Here is a 22,979-nt window from a genome sequence, read left to right on the forward strand (position 1 = left end):
CAACACGATGAGAGCTAAAATACATACAAGGGCATGCAGGAATAGCCTTTCACCACATGATATGTCTCCCTTTCACTTTAATCCTCCACTTATTAAACCGTTAATGTTGCCTCAAACTCTCTTCATGCCAATTTCTCTCAAAACATGACTGATACAGTTTTCTCTCATTACACACGTGTTTTCGTGTGAGCTTTGATGACCCTGGACCTTTAGGCAGTCTGAAGGTAATATCAGCTTTTCTGCGTGCTGAGTCGTGATGTCCCATTGGTATTGCTGCTCCTGCTGCTCCTGTTGTTGGGAACAGAATATCGACTCAATTATGGCGTGATCCATTCCTGTTAGTATGCCTCAGCACCCTTTCCACCTCACCAATCTAACCAAGTAAACTGCCCCCCTCCCCTCCGCCGCCACCGCCTCATCGTCTTTTGACTGCTTCCAAAGCGTTTGTAATTCTTCAATAGTGATGCGATAAAGCAAACATTGTAATTAGACTGCAGACAAGTAAGGTGTACTAGGGTGGAGGAAGAAGTAGATGGAGAGTGGGAGCAATCAAGCATTAGTCCACCATTAGTCCACCCTGTCTTTCATTGCCTCCATCTCTTCTTTCCCTCTTTGGGTCACTGACCCTCTGCTCTTCATCTGATTTCAGGAGTTCAGGCACCAGTCTCACCGCTCATGTGTAATCCTTTCTCCTTTCAAAGCACACAAACTGTTACTCTCCACTGCAGTCACCCACACACAGTGATGCACAGGCACACTGATCTCAGTGAATTAGTAGGAGTCCTGTGTTGAGCATTCACCTCAGGTAGGTAATCACGTTGGAGTGGCTTTGGTGCAGTCTGCAACAGGCTGGGCAACTTACTCACTGCTGTTATTGGGCATTTTGTATTATGTATGCGTGTGCCATTATGAAAACCATCGCATGATAGCTATCAAATCATGACGTAATGGAGCAATGAAATTAATATACGGGATAGGAGAGAGTTTGGATGATCAAAGTGAAACCAAAGGGCTGATGAGTAAAGTCAAAAGTGAGCTGAAGCGTAAGTCACAACATGTTTACTTTAAAAGCTACAAACTTAACATAAATTGTTCTAGAATCTCTGACTTCTCCACCTACTGCTCAACATAATATAACATGTGTTTGTAGATATGCAATGTTCTCCTCAGGAAGTCCAGCTTGATTGATCCAACTAATGCAACTCAAACCATTTTAATATTTACACCAGACACATTAATATTTTACATTATGAACTAAATTAGTTTTTGGATTTGTAATTTGTTTAAGTTTTGCAAACGTTTCTTTCTGCCAAATGACCTCCATTCCCGAGGGAGTGTGGAGTCAACAAGGCTCGACTGAGAACGACTTCTGTCTCTGAGCCCGTCATTACCACGTTTGTTGTTTTATTCCCCCCCCCCCCCCCCCCGCGCCAACAGTTATTAACATGCTTTCATGGATTTACTCATTACCCCCATCACTCACTCCTTTAATTAGAAAATAATCAGAGTTGGATGAGAGGTTCATTAAATCTCATCCTTGAGAGCCATCAGCCGCAAACACGGGAGTGGGATATTTATCAGGCTTATGAAAAGAACTCAGATGCCTCCTCTGCTGGGACCGAACATTGGTTGGGTGGACAGAGTCAACAGATTTAGAACAGTGATGAAGCCAAAGAAAAAAAAAGGATTGTAATGGAAGGCAACAGAGAAGTACAGAAGTGGGGGAAGGAGGGGGTGAAAGAGAGAGAGAGAGAGATCATTAGAGAAGTGCTAATTACCAGAAACCACAGTGTTTAGCTGCACTTTCTCTCCACGCAATATTGATCCTTCATGATCAGCATGAAGCAGATGTTTTAATGTTGTGTGTTGCTTTCAGCGTGCTCTTTACCTCTTTGTTCCTACTAAAGTAAATACATCAACTTTGAATCACCGTCTTACAGCGACTTGGAAATCACATTCTTATTTTTACTTTTTGCCCTGAATCATGCAAGTCATGCAACTCTGCAGCAAGAACAAAAAGAAACGGTGAAATAAATAACCCTAGTAGCCAATTTGGTTTGCCGAAATGCCTGCTTCAGTAATTGCATCATCATGACATTAAATATGAGGGGTGGCGTCAACATGCAGACAAAAGCCAGAAAGGAAAAGAGACAGTGCGGTAACGAAACGGAGGGAGAGAGAGTGAAAGAGTGATGGATGGCTACAAAGACAAAATATGGTGTAACATGGACAGTGATGGACAGATGGAGAGGGGAAAAGCAGTTAGATGTGTACGGGTGGGGAGAAAGTAATAACAGAGGAGGAGAGCATGGAAGGGAACGGTAGTCGTGTCAGTCTTCTGTTTAACGCGCACAAGATTGAAGAATGTCTGTAATATCCCTTTATTGTTATGGTGCATGTTGCAGGGCTTGCTATTGGACATTGTAATTCTTCAAAAAGGCTATAACTGGATTACAGCGGTATCAGACTCAGCCATCAGAGAGAGAAGCAGCAGCAGCTGTGTTGTGTTGGGTCTGCCGACAGCACTCGGTCTGTCCCTGTGCTGGCTCATACTGCAGCTTTCCTGCTGATATTATTTTACATATCACAGAATATGTGATCTAAATGACACTGACATTACCATCAGAGCCTTAGTATTCATCCAACACAAATATCTAAGATCCAATTCAATTTCAGGCCACATTTTTTATCTGACCTTTAGCTATTTTAATTTTAATTTTAGCTCCAACACTACTTTTGCAGCGACAACTTTGACGACGGGTAAGTCCATTTTGAGAGAGGCTGAGGGAAGGTGATCACCCCGCTCTTTGCTTAAGTGGTACAAGCTGACTTTGATCAATGTGGATCGATGTGGATGAGGGTGCAGCCGGATGGCACGACGTGGTGATGGCCGTCTGGTCGGTCGCGTTGTGTGTATGTGTGTGGGGGAGGGAATTAAGATGCACTGTCATGCTTTTCTACATGATGTATTGCGCCAACAAAACATATCCTAACCTTTAAATGACTCCGTCTCTGTCTATTATGTCTCCTTCTCTCACTTTCGCAGGGAAATATGTAACTTCAACATGAGAACATCAATAAATTGATGGATCTTACATTAGATTTTGAAATAATGTTTCATCCGTTTTTGTCCTATTGTTCTCCTTGTTTTTCCAGCTCTGCAGTTGTTGGAGGTACAAAGGTGCTCTGTATTTTCCTTTGTGTCTTTTAGCTTTGACGGTGTGTCTCTAAAAAAGGGAAGTGTGTGTGCCTTCAGCATGTCTGTGCATCGCTGTGTGTGTATGTAAGTGTGTGTGTTTGTGTGTGTGTGTGTGTGTGTGTGCGTGTGTGTGTGTGTGTGTGTGCTTGCGGGAGGTATCGTCACTACTGGAGTAATGAATGCTAATCCTCTCTTATCTGCTTTAACCTCGAGGCAATGACACTAGCTGCTGATGCCAGTATAGTGACACCCTTCGTTCGAGTTGAATAGGAGTGTGTGTGTATGTGTATCTGTGTGTGTGTGCAGACACATAGCGCGTGTGCATGCAAGAAAAGATGTCTCTACTAGTGTCTGACAACCTTCTCCCACTCCGAGTTGAGAGCTTGAGGGTGCGGTCTAGTGATTATCTGCAATGTCCTCCATGACTCATCAGAAGTAGAATAGAACATTCCATCCCTCTGACTCTTCTGCATCTGATCCTGACTCGTTTCATCTGTGAAAAAAACGTTGTCATTTGATACTAAATCCCTCATACGATCACATAAAAAGCAGGCGCATTAAACATGCCTTGTTGTCTGTGTCCACTCGTGCAGGCACAGAGGGCCAACAGCCTTTCTATTGTTTTCACGTTGGAGTCACTCAGTTTAGCTGTTAAAGATCCAGCACAAACCAAAGGCAGATGCAAGGCTTAATTGAGCATCTTTTGTTCATTCACAACTTCAAACTTTTCTTTTTCTGTATTATTATGTCACCCATCTCACATACTGACAATGGCTTTGAAGCATAGACGATCGAGACAAGAAAAAAGGTACGATGTAATTTTAAAACAAGAAGAAAGAGGTCTATTCCCATCAGCCAGTGAGGTCCATATATCTCCCGAATGAGCATTACAAAGATGGGCAGACAATAATTAGGCCTGTTTGCCTGTTCACCAGTCTTCCATTAATTTTCATGGGTCTGCTCTCTGCTTGCCTCTTTGGCACGGTGAATGGGAGATACAACTGACATGTCAGCGATTGTAAATAGAGAACGCTCAGGCTGAGCGTGAAGGAAAGATGAAGGCAGAAAGAAAAAGATGGTCGGATAGATGATAGAGGAAGAGGGTTAATTGAAAGAGAAATAGAGAAGACAGGCCAGATCTCTTGGGCTGTGGTTCTCTCGACACCACTATCTCTCTGTGTGTGTGTGTGTGTGTGTGTGTGTGTGTGTGTGTGTGTTTGAGGGGAGATAGTGTCGTAGACCTAATAAGAAAAAAGCTAATTAGAGACTTTGCCTTGCACAATTCCATGGCGTTCCCACAGGAGCCAGGACAACACTTGCCACCTAAACTGCACCCTCCAGAGAGAGAGAGAGGCAAACTTTGTAATGTTCACTATCTAGCTGATCTTATAAGCAACTGAAAAATGAGTCTATCTGACCAGATGACTTTATATTTAATTATTTTATCAGCAACTTTATTTCGTTGAAAGATAATTGTTATATCTTTGGCTGGCGCCTGCCCAATGTGTCCAACCCTTTTCGATGTGTTGCATGTATGTGATGGTTACAGTTGAGGTTCTTTTTTTGGGGGGAACTTTTTGTTGCTTGTATTTATTTGATTTAAGCAGTATCCTCAGGTCTTTTATCCTTTGAAGTTCCCCTCGGTTGTTTTTTATGTGTAAATCTAAGTTACCAATCAAATCAAATAAATAACTTATCAAATCCATATGTTTATTTGTTTATTTGCTTTTCCCTAGAGAACTGGGTCGTAACATTCCTGCTGACTCTCTGACCAAGTGGAATGTGCACTTCCAAAGCCGTCAGCGACGGCCCTCAAGGGTTCAGGGCTGTTCACTGTGAAATATGCAAGTGGAGACTGAACGTTGAGTCTTTTATGCACACTTTTGGGATCTGGGATTCTGCAGACTTTGCTGAAATGGATCAACCCATAATTCATAGTGTTGGGAGGGACAATAAAATAGAAATAACAGTGGAAGCATAAAACAAAACAAAATGATAAAAAGACAATGGAGCGAGTTGTTAAAAAATGTTTTCTGGATGTATAATAGAAAATGTATAAAGAAAATGTACCAACCACATTGCCCACTCGATTTTGTAACACCAATCAACCATATTTGTACAATTTGTATTATAGCTTTTGAAACTAATTGTTTTATAACACTTTTCAACCTAAATACTTAAAATATGTTTCCTAGTAACTAACAGAAACACATAAACTCAACCTAAATCATGTTAACACTACTCATATACTAATATATGATCAATATACTGTATATATAACTGTATTTGGCTCTATTTGACGTTATACTTCAAGTAATTGATCTTAAAACCTTTCAGAAAACGAAAAGTACAAGACTGTCATAGTCCTAACACATCCAGATATTCAAATGTACCAATCTGAATTGAATCTGCTTCATCTAATTTATTGGTTTGTTTCACAATTCTATATCTGAGTTTCAATTGGCTTGGGTGGGAGTAACAGACTCAATATACTTGTTTTATTGGTGCAAATGGTCCCATAGACAGGCCTTTTATAATGATACAGCACAATCCATAGGACATTAGTTAGTGGAGTTCTGTTGAAGGTCTGTTAGATCTCGAGCTCACACATTTGCAGGGGTTTGAAGACGGACATTTTAGTTAGTAGAAGAGCTAAAACTATTTAATTTACATGTATTGGTTCATCTTGGGCTCTTGCAACTCATCGTGAGCATTTCTTCACTATTTCCAGGCACTAAAATTGTTCATTTCATTGAAAGACTAAGGGAAATATTAATCAATCAAAGGATTGATCTATTACAGTATTTTTTGATTGCTTCAGCACAATTTTCAAAACAGGGCCCGTGTTTTCAAAACACTACACACAATTAGCAAAACACTACAGATCATTTGCAAAATTAAACACTCTTGTAAAAACCACACTTTGTACCATATGAAACACACACGTTTCACATTACTATACTCTGTTTGCACGAGTTACACTCTGCTGTGATAAACCTAAAACACTTTTAGCACTTCTACTTCCCTATGATTAGAGTAGGCTAATATCAACAAAGTACAAATATAATGTAAATTCACCAAATACTACACAAGATCAATGTTGCAGCCTGAAGAAACATTTATTTCTCAACACGCCCAAAATGTTGACATGTTGACAATCAAAATGTTGACAACCAAACGTCACTTTACGTATTGTAAGTTAAAACATTTTTTTTTTTTTTTAAACTAGACATTGTCTCCTCGCCTAGCTGGATCTGGTCAGAGAATTTCATCAACATCGCAAGCAATGTTGTCATTAGCAAGACACCTTGGAAAGAAATGTCTTAAATGACGAATCCAGCACCTCCTCGTTCTCCTCGTCTTACTCTTTCTCTGACTCTTCTCATTGTGCTTGCAGACCGATGAACTCACCTGTTGCTTTTTATAGTGCTTATACACCTGATTGGTGTGTCTACAATCAAGCAAACGAGTTTTTGCACACCTGATGACTGTGTTGAACCAATTGGTTGGACGGTGTGGTAATTTGACAGCAAGGACGTGACTTCATGATAGATTTTTGTGTGGAATGTATGTTAAGTGTGTTTAGTGTTTTGCAAATCACTGTGTGTAGAGTTTTGCAACAAGTGTGAGGTTGACAATGTTTTGCTTCTTGAGTGTAAGGTTTTGCTAATAGTGTACTACTTTTAATTTTAGTGTGTAAGCAATCCAAAAAAACTGTAATGGGAGGCAGCTCTGAGAACAAGTGAACAACTGGTGTCAGAAACAAAGCTAATGTTGCAAAAACATCATACTAGCAATGTCTTATAAAGAAGATTGGACAGCAATTACTTTTTTTAATCTAAAAGATTGAGGAGTGTCCTGCCTCTTAACCTAAACTCAACCAGATGTTCAAACTAAAAGGGCCTGTGATTGGTGTAAAAAATAATGCACTTTTTTATTTTCCACCACATCACTGATCATGAAAAACACTGATAATCAGCAGAAATCCCAAATCAAATAGTTATTCATTAGTTTAACATGGACTTCTTGAACCAGAAATGTTAGCCATGTATGGTAGTGGATAACAGACGCACACCAGCCCAGCTGACAGTGGCGGATTGTTTCCATGACGGCAACAATCGGCTAATAACGGCTAATGATTTTGATGATTTTTTTGATGATTTTGACATCATAAACTTCCTGTGCTAACGATTTTATACCATCACCCATCCAAACCCTGCAGGCTAAGTACGTCTTTTTCATGCTGTAATTTGTGTTTTGGCTAATTGAGCCCTACTGCTAAAAGCTTTCTGCGGACTGGACGTCATGTGTGACGCGAAGGAGCTTCACTTTGTAAGCAGTTTTTTTCTGTGAACTGATCAGCTGTTTCATTTCAGTTATAGTTTGATATAGCTGGGTTGTGTAATCATTGCCAGTGATTCTTCTGTCAACATATTTGTCTTTTGTCGTTGTCTCAAAGGCCCTCTGCACAATTAAATGTTCATTTTTAAGGCCATTAACATGATCCAGGCTATTGTACTAATGCACCGGTGGTGTTCCAAATTTAATAAATCATCAGATGGAGATAAATAGACATCTGGTATTAGCAGTGGCACACGGCAAGAGAAGACCAAGAACACCGGATGTTTTTCTCCCTTCGACTTCAAAGAAAAAATATGTTTGTCATCAGGTTGACTTCCTAACATTTGGCATAATGAGCCAGTGGTTTCCAGCTGGTGTGTATTGCTTATTAAATGTGCACTAATCATGGTTGTGTGTGTGTGTGTGTGTGTGTGTGTGTGTGTGTGTGTGTGTGTGTGTGTGTGTGTTTTATTGGCAAGTCTACCAGCACTCTCAGTCCTCAGACAGGCTGTTCTTTGTGCTCCATCTGATGTCATAATTTGTTTGACGTACGCTTGCCAACAGGAATCTTTGGTCAAGAAAGCGCATGCTTTTGTATGTGTGTGTGTGTGTGTGTGTGTGTGTGTCTATGCTTGTGTATTCTCATCACGGTCCTCATCCAGACAGCGTTTACTTGATTGATGTCGTCTTTGGGAGCAGGAGGGAGACAGGGTGCCAATGGGAGAAAATGAATAATGTACACGGGTTTGGAACAGTGGCGTCTGGACTTGAGCTCTACAGTCGTCACACTGGTCACCGTATTCAGTAGTCTGAGGGGAGTTCAGACACAGCGTGTGCAGAGAGATAAAGAGAGCGAGAATGTGGAAAAAACTTTTCGATTATGTGTGGTTAAATCAAAATGAATCATTCTGGGTGGGTAGATTAACAGCTAATTTAGAATCAATGGGTGATTACTGGTGTAAAGCAATGCGCTATTCAACCCTAGGAGGATACGTATCTGCCAGTAAAGACACTGCTGAAATCAGTCAGACAAACTTCTTTGATTATTAATAATCTCCCTCTTTCTGCGTTGGTACCTCTCTCATACTGTCTACCCCTCTCTTCTTCTCTTCTTGTTTTTGTCTCTGTTGCTGGTCCGGGATTGGAATTCTGTCACAGGTTTTATTCTCTAGGATTCAGACACATCTATCAGAGAGTTGCCAAACTACCACAGGCAACAAATGGTTTATGGGTTTGATCGTATTTTAGTGCGCACACACACACACACAAACACACACACCTAACTGTAACTCATTTCAACAAGTTGGATCAAACGGATGAAAATAAACCTTCTGAGACAAGAGAGACAAAGAGAATGATGAAAACGTAGTGAAGAATAAAAAATACCAGCCATCACAAAGAAAAGGAGTGACAGAGCATCAGCAACAGATGGTATTTTTGTGGTAAAACAAAATTGTGCAATAAAGTAATGCTGCAGCCTAGATCATCAGAATCAGAATCAGAATCAGCTTTATTGGCTCTGTTTACACGTACGCTCTCATCGTACAACATATTTAAATTAGAATTACAAGTGAAATATAAAAAAGACATTAAAGACAACAATAATAACATGTATGTACAATACAAACAACAACAACAGTGAAATGGGGATGTAGTGCAGAAAGGTGGTCATAGTGCAAGTAGTGCAGATGGAGGTGATTAATTGTTCAACAGAGTGACGGCCAGAGGGAAGAAGCTGTTCCTGTGTCTGGTGGTTTTGGCGTACAGTGCTCTGTAGCGCCCACCAGAGGGGAGGAGTGGAACAGCTTGTGTCCAGGGTGTGAAGGGTCTACAGTGATCTTTCCAGCCCGCTTCCTGACTCTGGAGGTGTACAAGTCCAGGATGGAGGGCAGGCTGGAACCAATGGCTCTCTCTGCAGACCTGACTATGCGTTGTAGTCTGTCTCTGTCCTGTTTGGTGGCCGATCCAAACCACACAATGATAGAAGAACAGAGAACAGACTGGATGATGGCGGAGTAGAACAGGATCAGCAGCTCCTGAGGTTGTACTTCCTGAGCTGGCGCAGGAAGTGCAACCTCTGCTGGGCCTTTTTCCGGATGGTGTTGATGTTGGAGGCCCACTTCAGGTCCTGAGAGATTGTGGATCCCAGAAACCTGAAGGTCTCCACCGCAGACACAGTGCTGTTGAGTATAGTGAGGGGGGGGGGGGGGGGGTATTGTTGTGGTGTTCCTCCTGAAGTCCACTGTCATCTCCACAGTTTTGGGCTTATTCAGCTCCAGGTTGTTCAGACCACACCAAAGGACCAGCTGTTCAACCTCCTGTCATTATGACTTTACAAAACCAGATATATAAACTTAAATGGTCAACTTTAGAAACAATGTTGTGCTTTTAGTAGGTCTAGGTATGAGGAAGAAACAAAGAAAGAGAATAGATGGATAAATGGATGACACAATCACAATAATGACCTGCATTTATAACATAATAAACATTTTAATATTTGCCCTCACAGTATTTTCAGCATTAAGCTCAATCTTCTTAAGTTTATGGTGTCTGCTCATTTAACCCAGAAGAATATAATCATATCTTAACTAAAACTGTGGGTTTGTTTTTTGAAAAGCATTATGTACAATTACAGACCCTAAATCCCTCATCATTTTCCCCATGCAATGCTCTGCGAGCAAATCAACAGTATTATTCAATGTTGTTACATGTATTAAATAAAATAATTGTATTAATGGGTCTTATTCTTTTCTTTTGATAATTGTGGTCATTTCCAATGAAGTGCCCTTTTGTGAAAATACAGTGCATAATGCATAGTAGCATAACTGAAAACTTATAACTGCAATAATACATTTTTTGACCACTTTGTGGCAGTAGAAACAAATTGTAAACACAGCATTGACTGTTATTGCTTCATGTGTTTTGCTAAAGAACGTGTTAGCAATCAGTTGCCTATTCATACATCTAGAAGATAAGGCGCAAAACGGCATTCATTCAGAGTTGTGTTTCTGGTCAAGTAAAATCCAATATTTGGTCTACTTTTAGCTCTATCTACATAAACTCTTGTGGAAGATATCTAGCTCTTTCGCAGGCGGCAACTTCAGGTTCTGAAGAGTGAAGCCAATGTGGAAGTGTCTTAAACTTGCATTCACTCTAATGTCCATCAGAGGGTGACTCCTCTGGTTGTATAAAAGTTGACGAGAAAACGGTCCTTCTTCTCACTTGATTCATCACCTTCAGTAAACATTTATGGTCTCAATCACACGTTTCAAGTCTTCTTCAATACAGCATGATTTAATTTCTATAATTGCGGTTCCACTTAGAGTAAAAAAGACCATAAAGCGGAGTATGCTTTAGGGAGGGCTCACTGTGATTGACAGGTCACTGCCACTACCAGAGCCGTACACACGGGGTCTCTATGTCACTCCTCCGCAGACTAAATATGGTGAATTCCGTTCAATGGTTGCAAAAAGTCAAAATGGCGAAGGCCAAAACGCCAAACTCAAGGCTTCAAAATGGTAGTCCACAATATTACACAACACTGTTTAATGCTTCAACACATTCACCAGCGATCTCACATTGTCTGCCGGCTGTCTAGTCTTTGGCAGGTAGAGTTCTGTGGGTTTGAAAGAGCTTAAGGTTGATGAGTGTTGAGACTGAACTAAAACAATAAGCTGAAAGACACTCGAATGCTCCGTTTAGCGGAAGATTCTCTTTGGGTTTATCCCTTTGACCCTCTCCTCACACATTACAGTCATTTGATTCATTACTAATGTGAAAATACTGATTAGAGGTGCTCTAATGTAGCGTGTCCAGGGGGTGGAAATTAAAGGGTTAAGAAAATTCAGAGCCCACTGTCCTGCCATACTGTTGTTTTTATGGACAGCCTCGTTGATGTAACCTCATCATAGAGGGTTATGTGATCCTGATTAAAACCATGTTGTTGCCGAGGTCAGAACCCGCCACATGTGCGATACTTGAGACTGCAGTGAAAATGCTGCATTGGTTATTGAAGTAACTCAAGGTGAGGACAGATATGTGCTTGTGTGTACGCCATGTATATGTAGGCACCTGGGAAATAATTCAGCTGTATTGTTCCCATTATACTGATGAATTAATAAGCTTTAAACACATTCAGGAACCCCTAACTTTGTGTTATATATCCTCCTAAAATAATGAATACGAGAGAAAGTGTGGATGTGTGTCCAGGAGCTGATTTATGGCTGAAAGCTATCTGGTATAATGAGGCTAAGGTTGATTTATAAGCGTAAAATGCCCCATTCCCCATTCCCCAGTGTGTACATGCAAACACATACACTTAAGATTGGGTGTGTGACAGCTGGTTCACTTTCTTTTAATGGCTTGCCAATTAAAAGAAAGTAAAACTAGGCTTTGCCACATCCAAAGCTTGGCAAAAACTAATTGGTTCAAATTTCAGAATCTATATTTGGTTATGAGACATACCAACACCTTGCCCCAACATGTTAAATTATGTTTTTGTAGCTTTGATTGAGGAACAAATATAATTTGTTTGGTGCAAAGGCTGCAGAGCAGACCAGTCCAGACAATCACCTGAAAGGTGAAGGATGGAGTGAAACCAACTGATAGGAGACGAGGAGGAAGACGGAGCAGACAAGAGAATGCGTGAGAGACAGACGTATGCAGGCTGTTAGCATATTAGGACTGGCAAACAGGTGAAGGAGTAACAGAGGTAGCATGAGTCTGGTGGCCATACGCTCCAAGCCAGAGGGAGCACTGCTTTGGATCAGACAGACTCACCATTAACCTATTCTGACACTGTGTAGACAGTGGGGGTAACAGCAGGGAAAAGGGGACGGAGAGACATTAGCATTGCAGGCAGTGATCGGCGGGGACTTCATGCAGGATTGAATTGTTCAAACAACAACACAGCAATAGATAATGGGTCTATTGGCAAAAACATAGGGGTAGGACAACTTCAAGGTGGTGACCTTTTTAAATGCGTGGCGGTAAATTCTCATCACTCCAAGCATAGCAATATGATTTAGCCTTTATCCTCATGAGATAATGGGTTCACTCCTGTCTATCTTCAAGGAACTAAATAATCTATAGTACTTCTTTAAAAAAACTATTAATGATACTACACATAAACAGTTTTGATAAACAATTTGTTGCTCCATCATAATGGTGTGCTTCCATTCCTTCCACTCTTCTTTTAGATGTCCCTGCAGCTTTGCTGAAAATAATATTTTAGGGAAAAAACATTCCTGTATTCTTTTGATTCAACTGCTAAACATTCATTCATTGATCACACAACATTCTTGATGCTAATTGTAGTTTTGCAAGAGAACACTTTCAAATGATGGAGATGAACTTTCTCCATAATCATGTCTACAAAACGTTCAAAATACATTTTATTAACAAAAATATAGCATTGTTTAAAACTTGCTTATTGACACAAGCTAAATTTGTTGTGGCCGAAAAAGAAACAAGTTAAGTAAAGTTGCAGGCGATAAAAAACAACAACAATGTGCTGAAATAAAAAGCTAAATAGCTTAGGAGAGCTGCAGAGTTAGATGATCATTCTCTGTGTGTTTGTCACAATGGTAAAAGGTAAAAGGACCAACCTCTCAGAGTGCTTTAACAATTTGGGATCCAGCATCTTGCTCAAAGACACATCAACATGGATGAGAGGAACCAGGGATCAAACTGACAATCCACAGTCGCCCCTACAATGAGACACCCTTCAAAATACACAAACACATTTTATCTATTATACATAGGAAATATTGAGTAAAGCTGCCTTAGCTGCCCATTGAAAGCCAATAAAGAGATTGCTTTCAAAGAGGGCGTGGGTTATTTTATGTAAGCTCTGCATTGTCACAGTTAATCACACACACACACACACACAGACACACTCTCGGCTGGAGTTGACATGCTGAGAGTGTAGTCACCCAGGGGTAATGTGCCTTAAAATAACCTAAAAAAGACATTAACCAATTAGCATTGATCAATAGTCACAGCCACACAGGGACGAGCTAGACGAAGAGCATTGCTAATGTGTGTCTCTAGGCCAATAGGCAGCCTGGGAATACTATTACTCTCAGCCAATGGAAATGCTGGGAGAACTCTTGACATTCTGCTGCTCTCCAATGCAACGTACCTTTCCCGCTGTAACTAGGCAGAACCGGCTGCTCGAGGAAATAAAAGGGAGAGATGGAGAGATAGAGCGAGACAGGGGAAAGAGGGGAGGTGGGAGGAATAGAGGAAGAATGGGACAGTGCATGTGTTAGATTGTGAAAGCTGGTGTCATAGTGGGCTGCAATGGGCAGGTAATCTCACTGAGATAAGCATGACAACCAACCTTTAATTCCCCATGGGAGGTGGTACTGTGGAGTTGTCGCTTGGTTGTTCTCCCTCTCCCCATGGACATAGATTTATATAAAGGACTAATGGGAAGATATGGATGGAGGAGGTATTTTGAGGGGGAAAGATTGAGCCAAGGGAAGGTACAAAGAGTAAAAACAGCCGTATTCCTACTTTGCACATTCTGCGCACAGACCTGAATATGTTCACATGATCCCAGCAGCACCTCTGCACTGCAACTGTTCTGTATTCATGATGAGGAGAACAAATATCGGCATGGGGCTTAGGATGTACGGGAGATTTAGGCTAGAGGGAGTGATGGAGAAAGGGGATGTGAAAAAGAGGAGGAGATATCTAAAATATTACGCCTATCCAGGGGAGTGTTCAGTGGAGCAGGCATTATGAGAGTGTAAATTACATTCCTTTGGCTGCTGGAGCACCCAGACATACACTGCCTGTAGACACTTGCAGAATATCAGATGAAGTCCCATGATGTGTTTATGTTATTGTCACAGATGTCTCATATCGATCTGGCATCATTTCTCCAGCCTGTTTTTTTAAGTCATAAGTCATTTGTCTCAATTGGGAGGAGATCAATAGTGATTCACTGGGCCATGTAAAACATCCAGCATCAAGTGAGACAGCTTCTAGGGTGGTAGGACGGACAGGAGCGCTGCTCTTTACTAAGTAAAATTCCCAGAACAGTGCAGCAGAAGTTCAGTTTCCAAGCTTGTTGTCTCCCTTTTAATTTTCTGTCTATATTTTTACTCATCAACGGTTATAAAAAAGTGTGTTTGGGACCTTTTTGAACTTGTGCCTCTATTCCTTGTAATATAATTTGTCTGAAGAAATACAAAATATCTTTTGAATTAAAAGGTTCACTGCACAGGCTGAACACAAGCTGGACATTATTGGACGATTGGTTATTCGAACGACAGGAACAAGTAAAATTAATATCTTTTGGACTGGTGGTCCGACAAAACGGGCAATTTAAAGATGTTCAATTGAGGTTTCAGAAATGCAGATATAAAATGTTCTGACATTTTACAATTCTGACATCACAAAAAAAACATAATAATTTTGTCTATAAAATGAAAAACTAAGGCACAGATTGATGGATAATAAAAAAAAGTATCCATATCATAATTGTGAGAATGCATCTTCTTTTTTTTTTTGCTTCACTTATTAAAATCTGTAAGTAGAATCATATCAATTCTCAGCCAATGCTTGTTATCTCTGCTAATTCAGCCAGTCGCAGGCCCAGATGTCAGGGATGTTAGGTCAACACCTGCTAAATCGTAGGGCAGCAACTTGAGTCAAGGCTCATCACCTATCCTCCATGTCCCATCTTCTCTTTTGCCCTCCTTGTCTCCTCCTACTTCCTCCTCCTCTCTCACCCAATCAGGGCCGCTGTTCCAGGGAGAACTGCAAGTACTTGCATCCTCCCCCCCACCTAAAGACCCAGCTGGAGATCAATGGAAGGAACAACCTCATCCAGCAGAAAAACATGGCCATGCTGGCCCAGCAGATGCAGCTCGCCAACGCCATGATGCCGGGCACCCAGCTACAGCCAGTGGTGAGAGGACATGTGTACATAAACATAACATAACACAGCTCACATGAACATAAAGAAAGAGAGATTACACTCATTATCTACACACATGGCTTCATTCTTTTAAAATATATCTGGAGTTATTTATTCCAGTCAGAGTATGTGTGATGCTCGGAAAACATGTTATTATGGTTTAGAGCGGTTTCTTTTGTAATGATTTCATATTGGCGAAAGTCTTTTTGAGCCAGAGGGCTCAGAGACCTGCATTTCTGATTTATCCTATTATGCTGCATAGGCTGTTTGCGGGGCATGGGTTTTTAATAACAGTTCAAATAGTTTTTTATGATTAAATACAAATGAAGGATTGAAGGAGGACTGAATTAGGCTAGATAGTGAAATCAAATGTATGAAAAGACATCACATACAAAGTGTGTTTGTGAGTCCTGGAGCAGAAGAGACAAATTCAACTGAAAGTTTCTGTTTTAAACAAAAATAAAAAAATAATAAATTCTATCAATAAAGACATTTAAAGTCAAATTGGTGCGTGACCAGAAATTGGTGCGCGACCAGATCCCATGCAAAGTCAATGCGCGATAGACGCGAATCGGGCGGCGTACATTTTTCGCCCGAGTTGAAATATTTAAACTTTGGCAAAAAATTTGCCTCGGTCGATAAAATTCGCCCGAGGCGAAAGCCAATCAGCGTTGAGATGCTTCGCACTGTCCTGCCGTTGTTGAATCAGAAAAAAATGGAAGACATCGTATCGGTTTGCGGACCCCCCGAGCTCTTCAATATAACTACAGGTTATCCTGAAGTAGCGCTGGAAGCGGCAGTCATCCAGACGCAGTTCCCAGAGAAGACGGTTAAATTCACCGAGCTGTGGCGACGGATGATGTTATGAACCCAAACACGAAGGCGTCTGATGTTCCAACGTTTGTGGTATTTCCACAACAAGTATAGAGTAGAAATAGTGGTTATTTATTTCATGGCGGACTGCTGTAGTTATAACTATTTACGGAGACAAGCCACGTAGATAAGCCACGCCCCCTTTTCGCGTCTAAACGCGCCTGAGTATTGACTTTGCATGGGATCTGGTCGCGCGTTTGGTGTGAACGCAGCACAACTTGTCGGGCGTCGAAACTCACGCGAGTAAAGCGTTTGGTGTGAACGCAGGTTGCTGGAAATATGAAGTTTAAACTGGTTTAAGAGTGCCTGTATCATGATGTATTGGCTTTTAGGTTTTCATTTAATGTTAAAAGGCAAACAGGTTAATACATGCTGGCAAAACATGAGTGCAATCATATGATCAACTTGTGTTCAGCCCAACAATGTTGTTGACTCTGTGTGGCCTTTGTTCATACAAGCCAAAATGACCAAATCTATCTTCCAAATTTAATGAGCCAGGATTGCTGCATAAAAATGAACAGGGCTGTTCAATCAAAGCATAAACATGTAGTCCTGACAAAAACAATAACCCAACAACTTGATTTCTGCCTTGTCCTTTAAATATAATGGGACTATCTGGCTCTCGGCCTGGGGTAATCAAAGTGCCAACAATAAATTGAATTTGAAAAAACTCAAACTCTACAGCGCTATTTCCAGAAATCCAGACTTGGGTACAAGACCCTTTAGTTATCACCTTCTCCACAATGAAACATTTGGCCGAACTTCCCTCTCAATGATTAAGCAGTCATTAACATTGTTTGCCGATTAATTTTATGTCAATTGGCAAACTTATTAATTGACTAATTGTTTCAGCACAAGTTCATTAATATCATGTTCGCCCCTATTAATCAAGCAATGAATGAACAACGTGGTTCGGACATCAGACATTGAATTCTTTCCATACAGTGATCAATAAACTATTCTATTAGTATCGTGTAACACACCCACACATCCATGGATGCACACCCACACTCACAGACACAGTAAATGGCATTAGAAACGTCTCTGTGACTGCATGTGCCGCATGCTCCATGGAGCTGCACTCAGCCAGCTCAAATGAATCCTTTCCTGCCTGGTCCATGAGACCTTACAGAGCCAATCAGAGCCGCCAGTCAGGCTTGAAGCAATTCCTCTGTCTTCTCCTCTGTCCCTTTATGTTTAAGTGAGGGCAGTGAAGTGAATTTGTCTCAGACTATTCAAAAGAGCTTCAGATGCTGCTTGGACACACACACACACATGGACACTTGGCCGATGGCTTATCGCCCTTATCATGGGGAAGAGGGGCTGAGTCGAGAGGTCCATTGAGAGGAACAGAGGAAACCATGACAGGATTTAAAGAAGCAATAGATCTCCCTGGGACTGCAAGGCCTTCCCTTTCTGTTTATGTCATGGGGGAGAGAAAGTAAGGAGAAGAGAGGATGAGGAAGACAGGCTGACAGAGAAGGACACAGCTGAAGAAAAAAGGGAGGACCGAGTGAGGAAGGCCGAGATAAATTGAACAGTGTAGAGACAGGTCGGTAAAGTGAAGGAGATAGGACGACAGCAGTGAGGAGAGATGGCTTTAGACCTGCACTAACAAGAACAGTCAAGAAAACAGCCATGTTGTATGCAAAGGAGATACAAGTCTAAGATCGGGTAAAGCCTTTCGAGGAATCGGACTTTGTACCTCCATCCTTCCCTTACGCCCTTAGCTTAGTTTCCTGCCCGGTCGCTGGTATCTACCCAATTATATCTGCTGGTCTCACACTTTTTTTGTTTAGATATAGCCGGAAACCCTCCCTCCATGTGCGTAGGCGAGTGCTTTCATTTCACTCATGGAACTGTGCAGAGGGTGAAGTAATTAAGGCCCCCACAGCTGTCTGAGTGATGGCGCACTCATGGTGCTTTTTATTAGAGAGCCAACGTCAGCGGATAGCCCACATTATGATTATATCTATCTGCACTAGCATTTCACTCACTACACTTTTGGTGTACTTGTTTGGGGCAAATGGTGAACAGAAATAAGTGAATTTAAACCATAAAAGCCACAAGTGAATTATTACGTCTGTGTCGTCATATGTATTTCCATGTTTGGATGGGGGAGGTAGACCAGTGTTTAAAATGGTTGCAGCAAAGCCCAGTATAGACACAGTACTATAGCAATCCAATAAATCTGAAGTCAGGTTTCTTCCAAATTATTAAATTTAATGGACTTAAAGTAATTGTCTGGGACAGACTTTCAGAATCTGTGACATTTAAAATCCAGATCTTACAAAAGTAATAAAAAAAAACGAAATAAGTCTCCTTCAAACAAACAATTCAGATGATAAGCAACAAATCACATTCTTGCTCAACTCAACACACTCAAGAGGTGCTACTTGATATGGTACCTCTAGCTTATGGTGGAAAACATTGGATACATATTGTTGTGTATTTAATTGTTTTACTTTTCACTTCCGTTCTATTTTCATTTGTAATCAATGTAAAGCACCATGCCATTTTGTTTGTAAAGGTGCTGTAATTCAGCTTATTTTCGATTTAATTATAAAGAAATGTTTTGTTGACGTTTTGCACATTTTACCAACATTTCTATTGAATAGCGTAGGTATAGCATTTTGCGCAAACTTGGCACTACAATGTAACAATGTGTGGTAAATAGGATTATTGTACAACTTTAGCCATTCATGCACTCTGTGGCAAAACAATTTATCAAGCTAAATGTTGTAAATATGGAATCTTTGTTATTTTTAAATTACACAGTAATTGGTTGGCATAGCAGGAAATTGCAACACCTCTAGTTGAACCCGTTGCTTTGGATATTTCTATTTAACTCTAAGAGAACAAGTTGAGTTGTTTTGTCCAGATCAGAGGCCCTCATAGCATTCTGTCGTCACATAAAATTGGAGACATGCAGTATGATGTTTTCTGTTGTTTCTGCGTAGATATGTTCGGTTTGACATAACTGCTTTCGATTTGTTGCGATTGTGATTTATAACAATAATCTGCAATGTCCAATCATCGTTGGCAACAAATCAATGCCAAGTGAAGAGATATTCACATCACAAACTTCTTGCAGGACATCAGTGCATTGTTACAGCCTCATGAGTCTTTTCACTGACAACATACAAACCTTGAGCTTCGGATATCTGAGCACCTTGAGCGAGATATACCTACTGTTCCAGAGTACTTTGTGATAGGACATCGTTCTTCAGTCATTCCAGAGGGGAGAACTGAACGTCTTAGAAAGTCTGAGTCATCTCAGAGCGGTGAAGAGGTTTTGGGAGGAATGTAGCTGTCCACAGCCCTGGCTGCCGCTGCTCTATTACTCACTGTGTCCTGTTGGCAAGGCCTGAAGAGACAATCCTCAGACGGGCTGAGGGCAGGAACGTGCAGGGAAAACGTCCGCTGTGCTACGTCAGCCAGCGTGCTCCTTGAGGCCTCATTGGCTTTCAAACTCCAGTAAAGCACATACAGGCAGTACATTGTTGTACAGTATAGCCCTTCTTCCCCCTTCCGTGCTCACACAGCTTGATGCTGCTCAGATTTACTTTCATTCAGGAGAGACAAGTAAATGAAGAAAAGATTATTGTTAATTAATTATTGTTAAACAGATTATGTGTGAAGATCAAATCGTGACATACTCTTTGGCACTTTGACCATACAGGGAGATTTGTAATTGAGGAGCGTCCAGTCTGCTGAGACTGGAGGCTGATGAAATGATCATTCTGACGGTGGTGAAGGGGCGCTTAACAGCAGGATTACGTTCCATGGATGATTTGGTTTTATCTTAGCCAGCAAAGGCTTGAAGACACCAATGCCCTGCTTGCAATGCATATGCTTTAGCCAACAATGGCTAATGGTGAGCAGTTAGCAGTTTGATTTTAGACAACATGGCTAGTGTACCGTCATTACATGTCCAGAAGAAAAGATCAAGGCTTAGGCAGTAAAACTCCATCAACTACCACATTTAACATATTGATTGCGATGATCTGATGAATTAAGTTGACATTAATGGAATGCTAAGGTCAACGATGTCCAGAAATAACACATACAATCAAAATGTTAGCCACAGAGCCAAAACACAACTACCAGTTATATGCAACCGCATTTAAAGAATATCAAGAATCTGTGGAGGCACGATTACGGAGCAACCTCCTCCAAATTGAGATGTTAAACAATACAATAATAGCATATTATAGCAGTCAACAAAATGTCAGTAAGTAACACTAATAAACGTAAAAAGAAAAGTAGCAACATAGTTATACCAGGACTTACCAGGACAGCAAACAGCACTACTTGTATAGTAGTTCCACTACAGTTGTCATTTATTCACATGTTGCTATGATGACTCACAAGTTGAAAACAACACCTGCCACATGCCATCATGTGACCAGGATGATGTGAATTCAATGCAGAGGTCATCTGTGACCAGAAAAGAGGAGACAGTGAGCAGTAAGGTAGAATGAGCCAAAAATCCAAATGATTAGGACGCATGAGAGTGAGGCTTGCCTGAATGAGGTCAGCATGATCCCAAGAGCTGTGCTGACGTGGATACAAACTGTGCATGTTGAGAATTGATTTGTCTATTTTGGCAAAAGGTTAACTTTGCTGGTGAATTAAGCAATATAACATAAGACATGTTTAAAAAAAACATCCCTGTGTATTTGTTAAAAGTCCCAGACAACTGTACTTGTAGTAACGTACAAGTGCCTTAAGATGGCGACACCAATGTAAAGGTACGGTATAGAAACCTTTCAACTTGTTGATTTTACCATGACAATTTCTGCAAGTTTCAAATCAAGTGAATCAACATAGAGCTTTAAATGGTGCAGGAATTATATGTGTAGGCTAGGAGAGCATGATGTGTTTGTACGGGTATTTAACAAAGCAAATGATGGATATTCGAATACGCTTAAGAAACAGAAGGAATAGATACCCAAATGTGTCTTTCTAATGCGCCTGCATCAATCGAGCTCGATACCCGTGTAGATGTAAGCAGATTGAATCCCTGGCGGATTTAGCAAATTGGGGGCCCAAGGCGAAGGTATGTATGGGGCCCCCCCAGACGATCTTTAAAAGAGAACGAAAAAAGATTTTAACGACTGAATGGTGGATAGGCAGGTAAAGCTAATCTACAGGGAAGTAAAGGTTGGAGAGGAAAAAAAAAAACCTTCCCCTTTAAACCCTGCATACACTTCTTTACTCCAAAATGAAGATGGAAACACACAAAGTGTAGCACTACACAAACTAATAGTCACGATGGAACCGAACAGAGAATAAAGTTTCAGATAACACCTGTCTTTGCCAAAATGCCAGGAAAACCAGCACTGTTTATTGTGTGTGTGTGTGTGTGTGTGTGTGTGTGAGAGAGTGAGAGAGTGAGTGAGTGAGTGAGAGAGTGAGAGAGAGAGAGAGATTGTTCTCCACATCACACGCTTCTGACACAGAGTCCTACTTGTTGACATTTTCTTACAGGTCTTCACACCAACATGATGCGCAGATGTAGGAGCTGTACCTGTAAAATAATAATGATAGTAATAATAAAAAACTAACAATATGGTCTATGAACAAAATGAGCTTCTTTCTTCTATCGTGAAGTGAGAGGATAACAAAAAACAACAGCAGTCCATCATTGGGATTAAGAAATATGATTTTTTGCATTGTTAAATGATTACCTTCTCTCTTTTGTGTCTGTCCCTTCCTTTCTCTCCCTCATGTTTCTCTTCCTCCGTATGCCTGTTTTTACTCTTTCTCTTTCTCTCCTCCTTTTTCTGCTTTTCTCCTGTTCTTTTTTATGACTGTGTTAGAGTGCTGAGTGTTCCATCTGCTTTTGACTCTGTCCCTTACTTTCGTCCTCCCTCTCTTCCTCCTCATGCATTTGTTTTGTCTTTCTCATCATGTTCATACCAATCTTACTCTAGTTCTGCTAATAGCCCTGGGCTAGGGCTATTAGCCCCGTGCTAGGGCTATTAGCAGAACTAGGAAATTGACTCACCAAAGCCCCATCATCGACATCATCGTTGTCAACGTCGTCAATAACACTGTGAGTGACGGTGGGCGGTCCTCTTCATCGTCTTGGGTAACGTCGTTATCCTCACCTAGCGCCACTTCACAGCTAGCTGCTGCTGTAGCGGCGTGTTCAACGCTGTGGGCGTTCCTGCCTGTATCCCCAGTAGCCGTAAAAAGTGTGTCATCTTTGGCAGCGTTTCTAAATATTTATCGGCGTCTTTTCTTTTTTTTCTTTTAATTGAGCTGCTTGGATAACTTTGTTTCATTTTTGCTTTTGTTCTTGTCTTGCTTCTGAATCGTCGTCCTGTCACTGTGTTTATCTTTCGCGCCGCGCACCGTTACGGACTAGTCCATCTCATGGTGAAAGTAGGGGGTGAAGGGACATGACAGATAACCATGAACTGGACATTTTAACTACTACTTCAACGTTTCAACGTATTTCTTAAGAATATGAATACAATTGACCACGCTTTTGAAGCGTTCATGATGATAAGGGGCTTTTTCTTTTCTTTTTGAGGTTGGTTGGGGCCCCCCCTACTACGACCACTGGTAGGGGGCCCCAAGCAGCCGCCTACCTATGCCTCTATGTTAAGACCGCCTATGCCCGCC

The 22,979-nt window shown here is 41.1% G+C and overlaps 1 protein-coding gene across 3 annotated transcripts in view; it reads left to right on the forward strand.

Moving 5' to 3' along the window:
• The window catches only part of LOC117741932 (muscleblind-like protein 1), a 53,805-nt gene that overhangs the window by 19,635 nt on the left and 11,191 nt on the right, over positions 1-22,979 (forward strand). For all 3 annotated transcript variants that reach the window (XM_034549204.1, XM_034549205.1, XM_034549206.1), the window contains exon 3: positions 15,291-15,461. In XM_034549204.1, coding sequence (XP_034405095.1) covers positions 15,291-15,461 — 171 coding nt within the window. The remainder of the gene's footprint in view (positions 1-15,290; positions 15,462-22,979) is intronic.

Source organism: Cyclopterus lumpus, chromosome 13 (genome assembly GCF_009769545.1).
Source record: "Cyclopterus lumpus isolate fCycLum1 chromosome 13, fCycLum1.pri, whole genome shotgun sequence".
Lineage (NCBI taxonomy): Eukaryota > Metazoa > Chordata > Actinopteri > Perciformes > Cyclopteridae > Cyclopterus > Cyclopterus lumpus.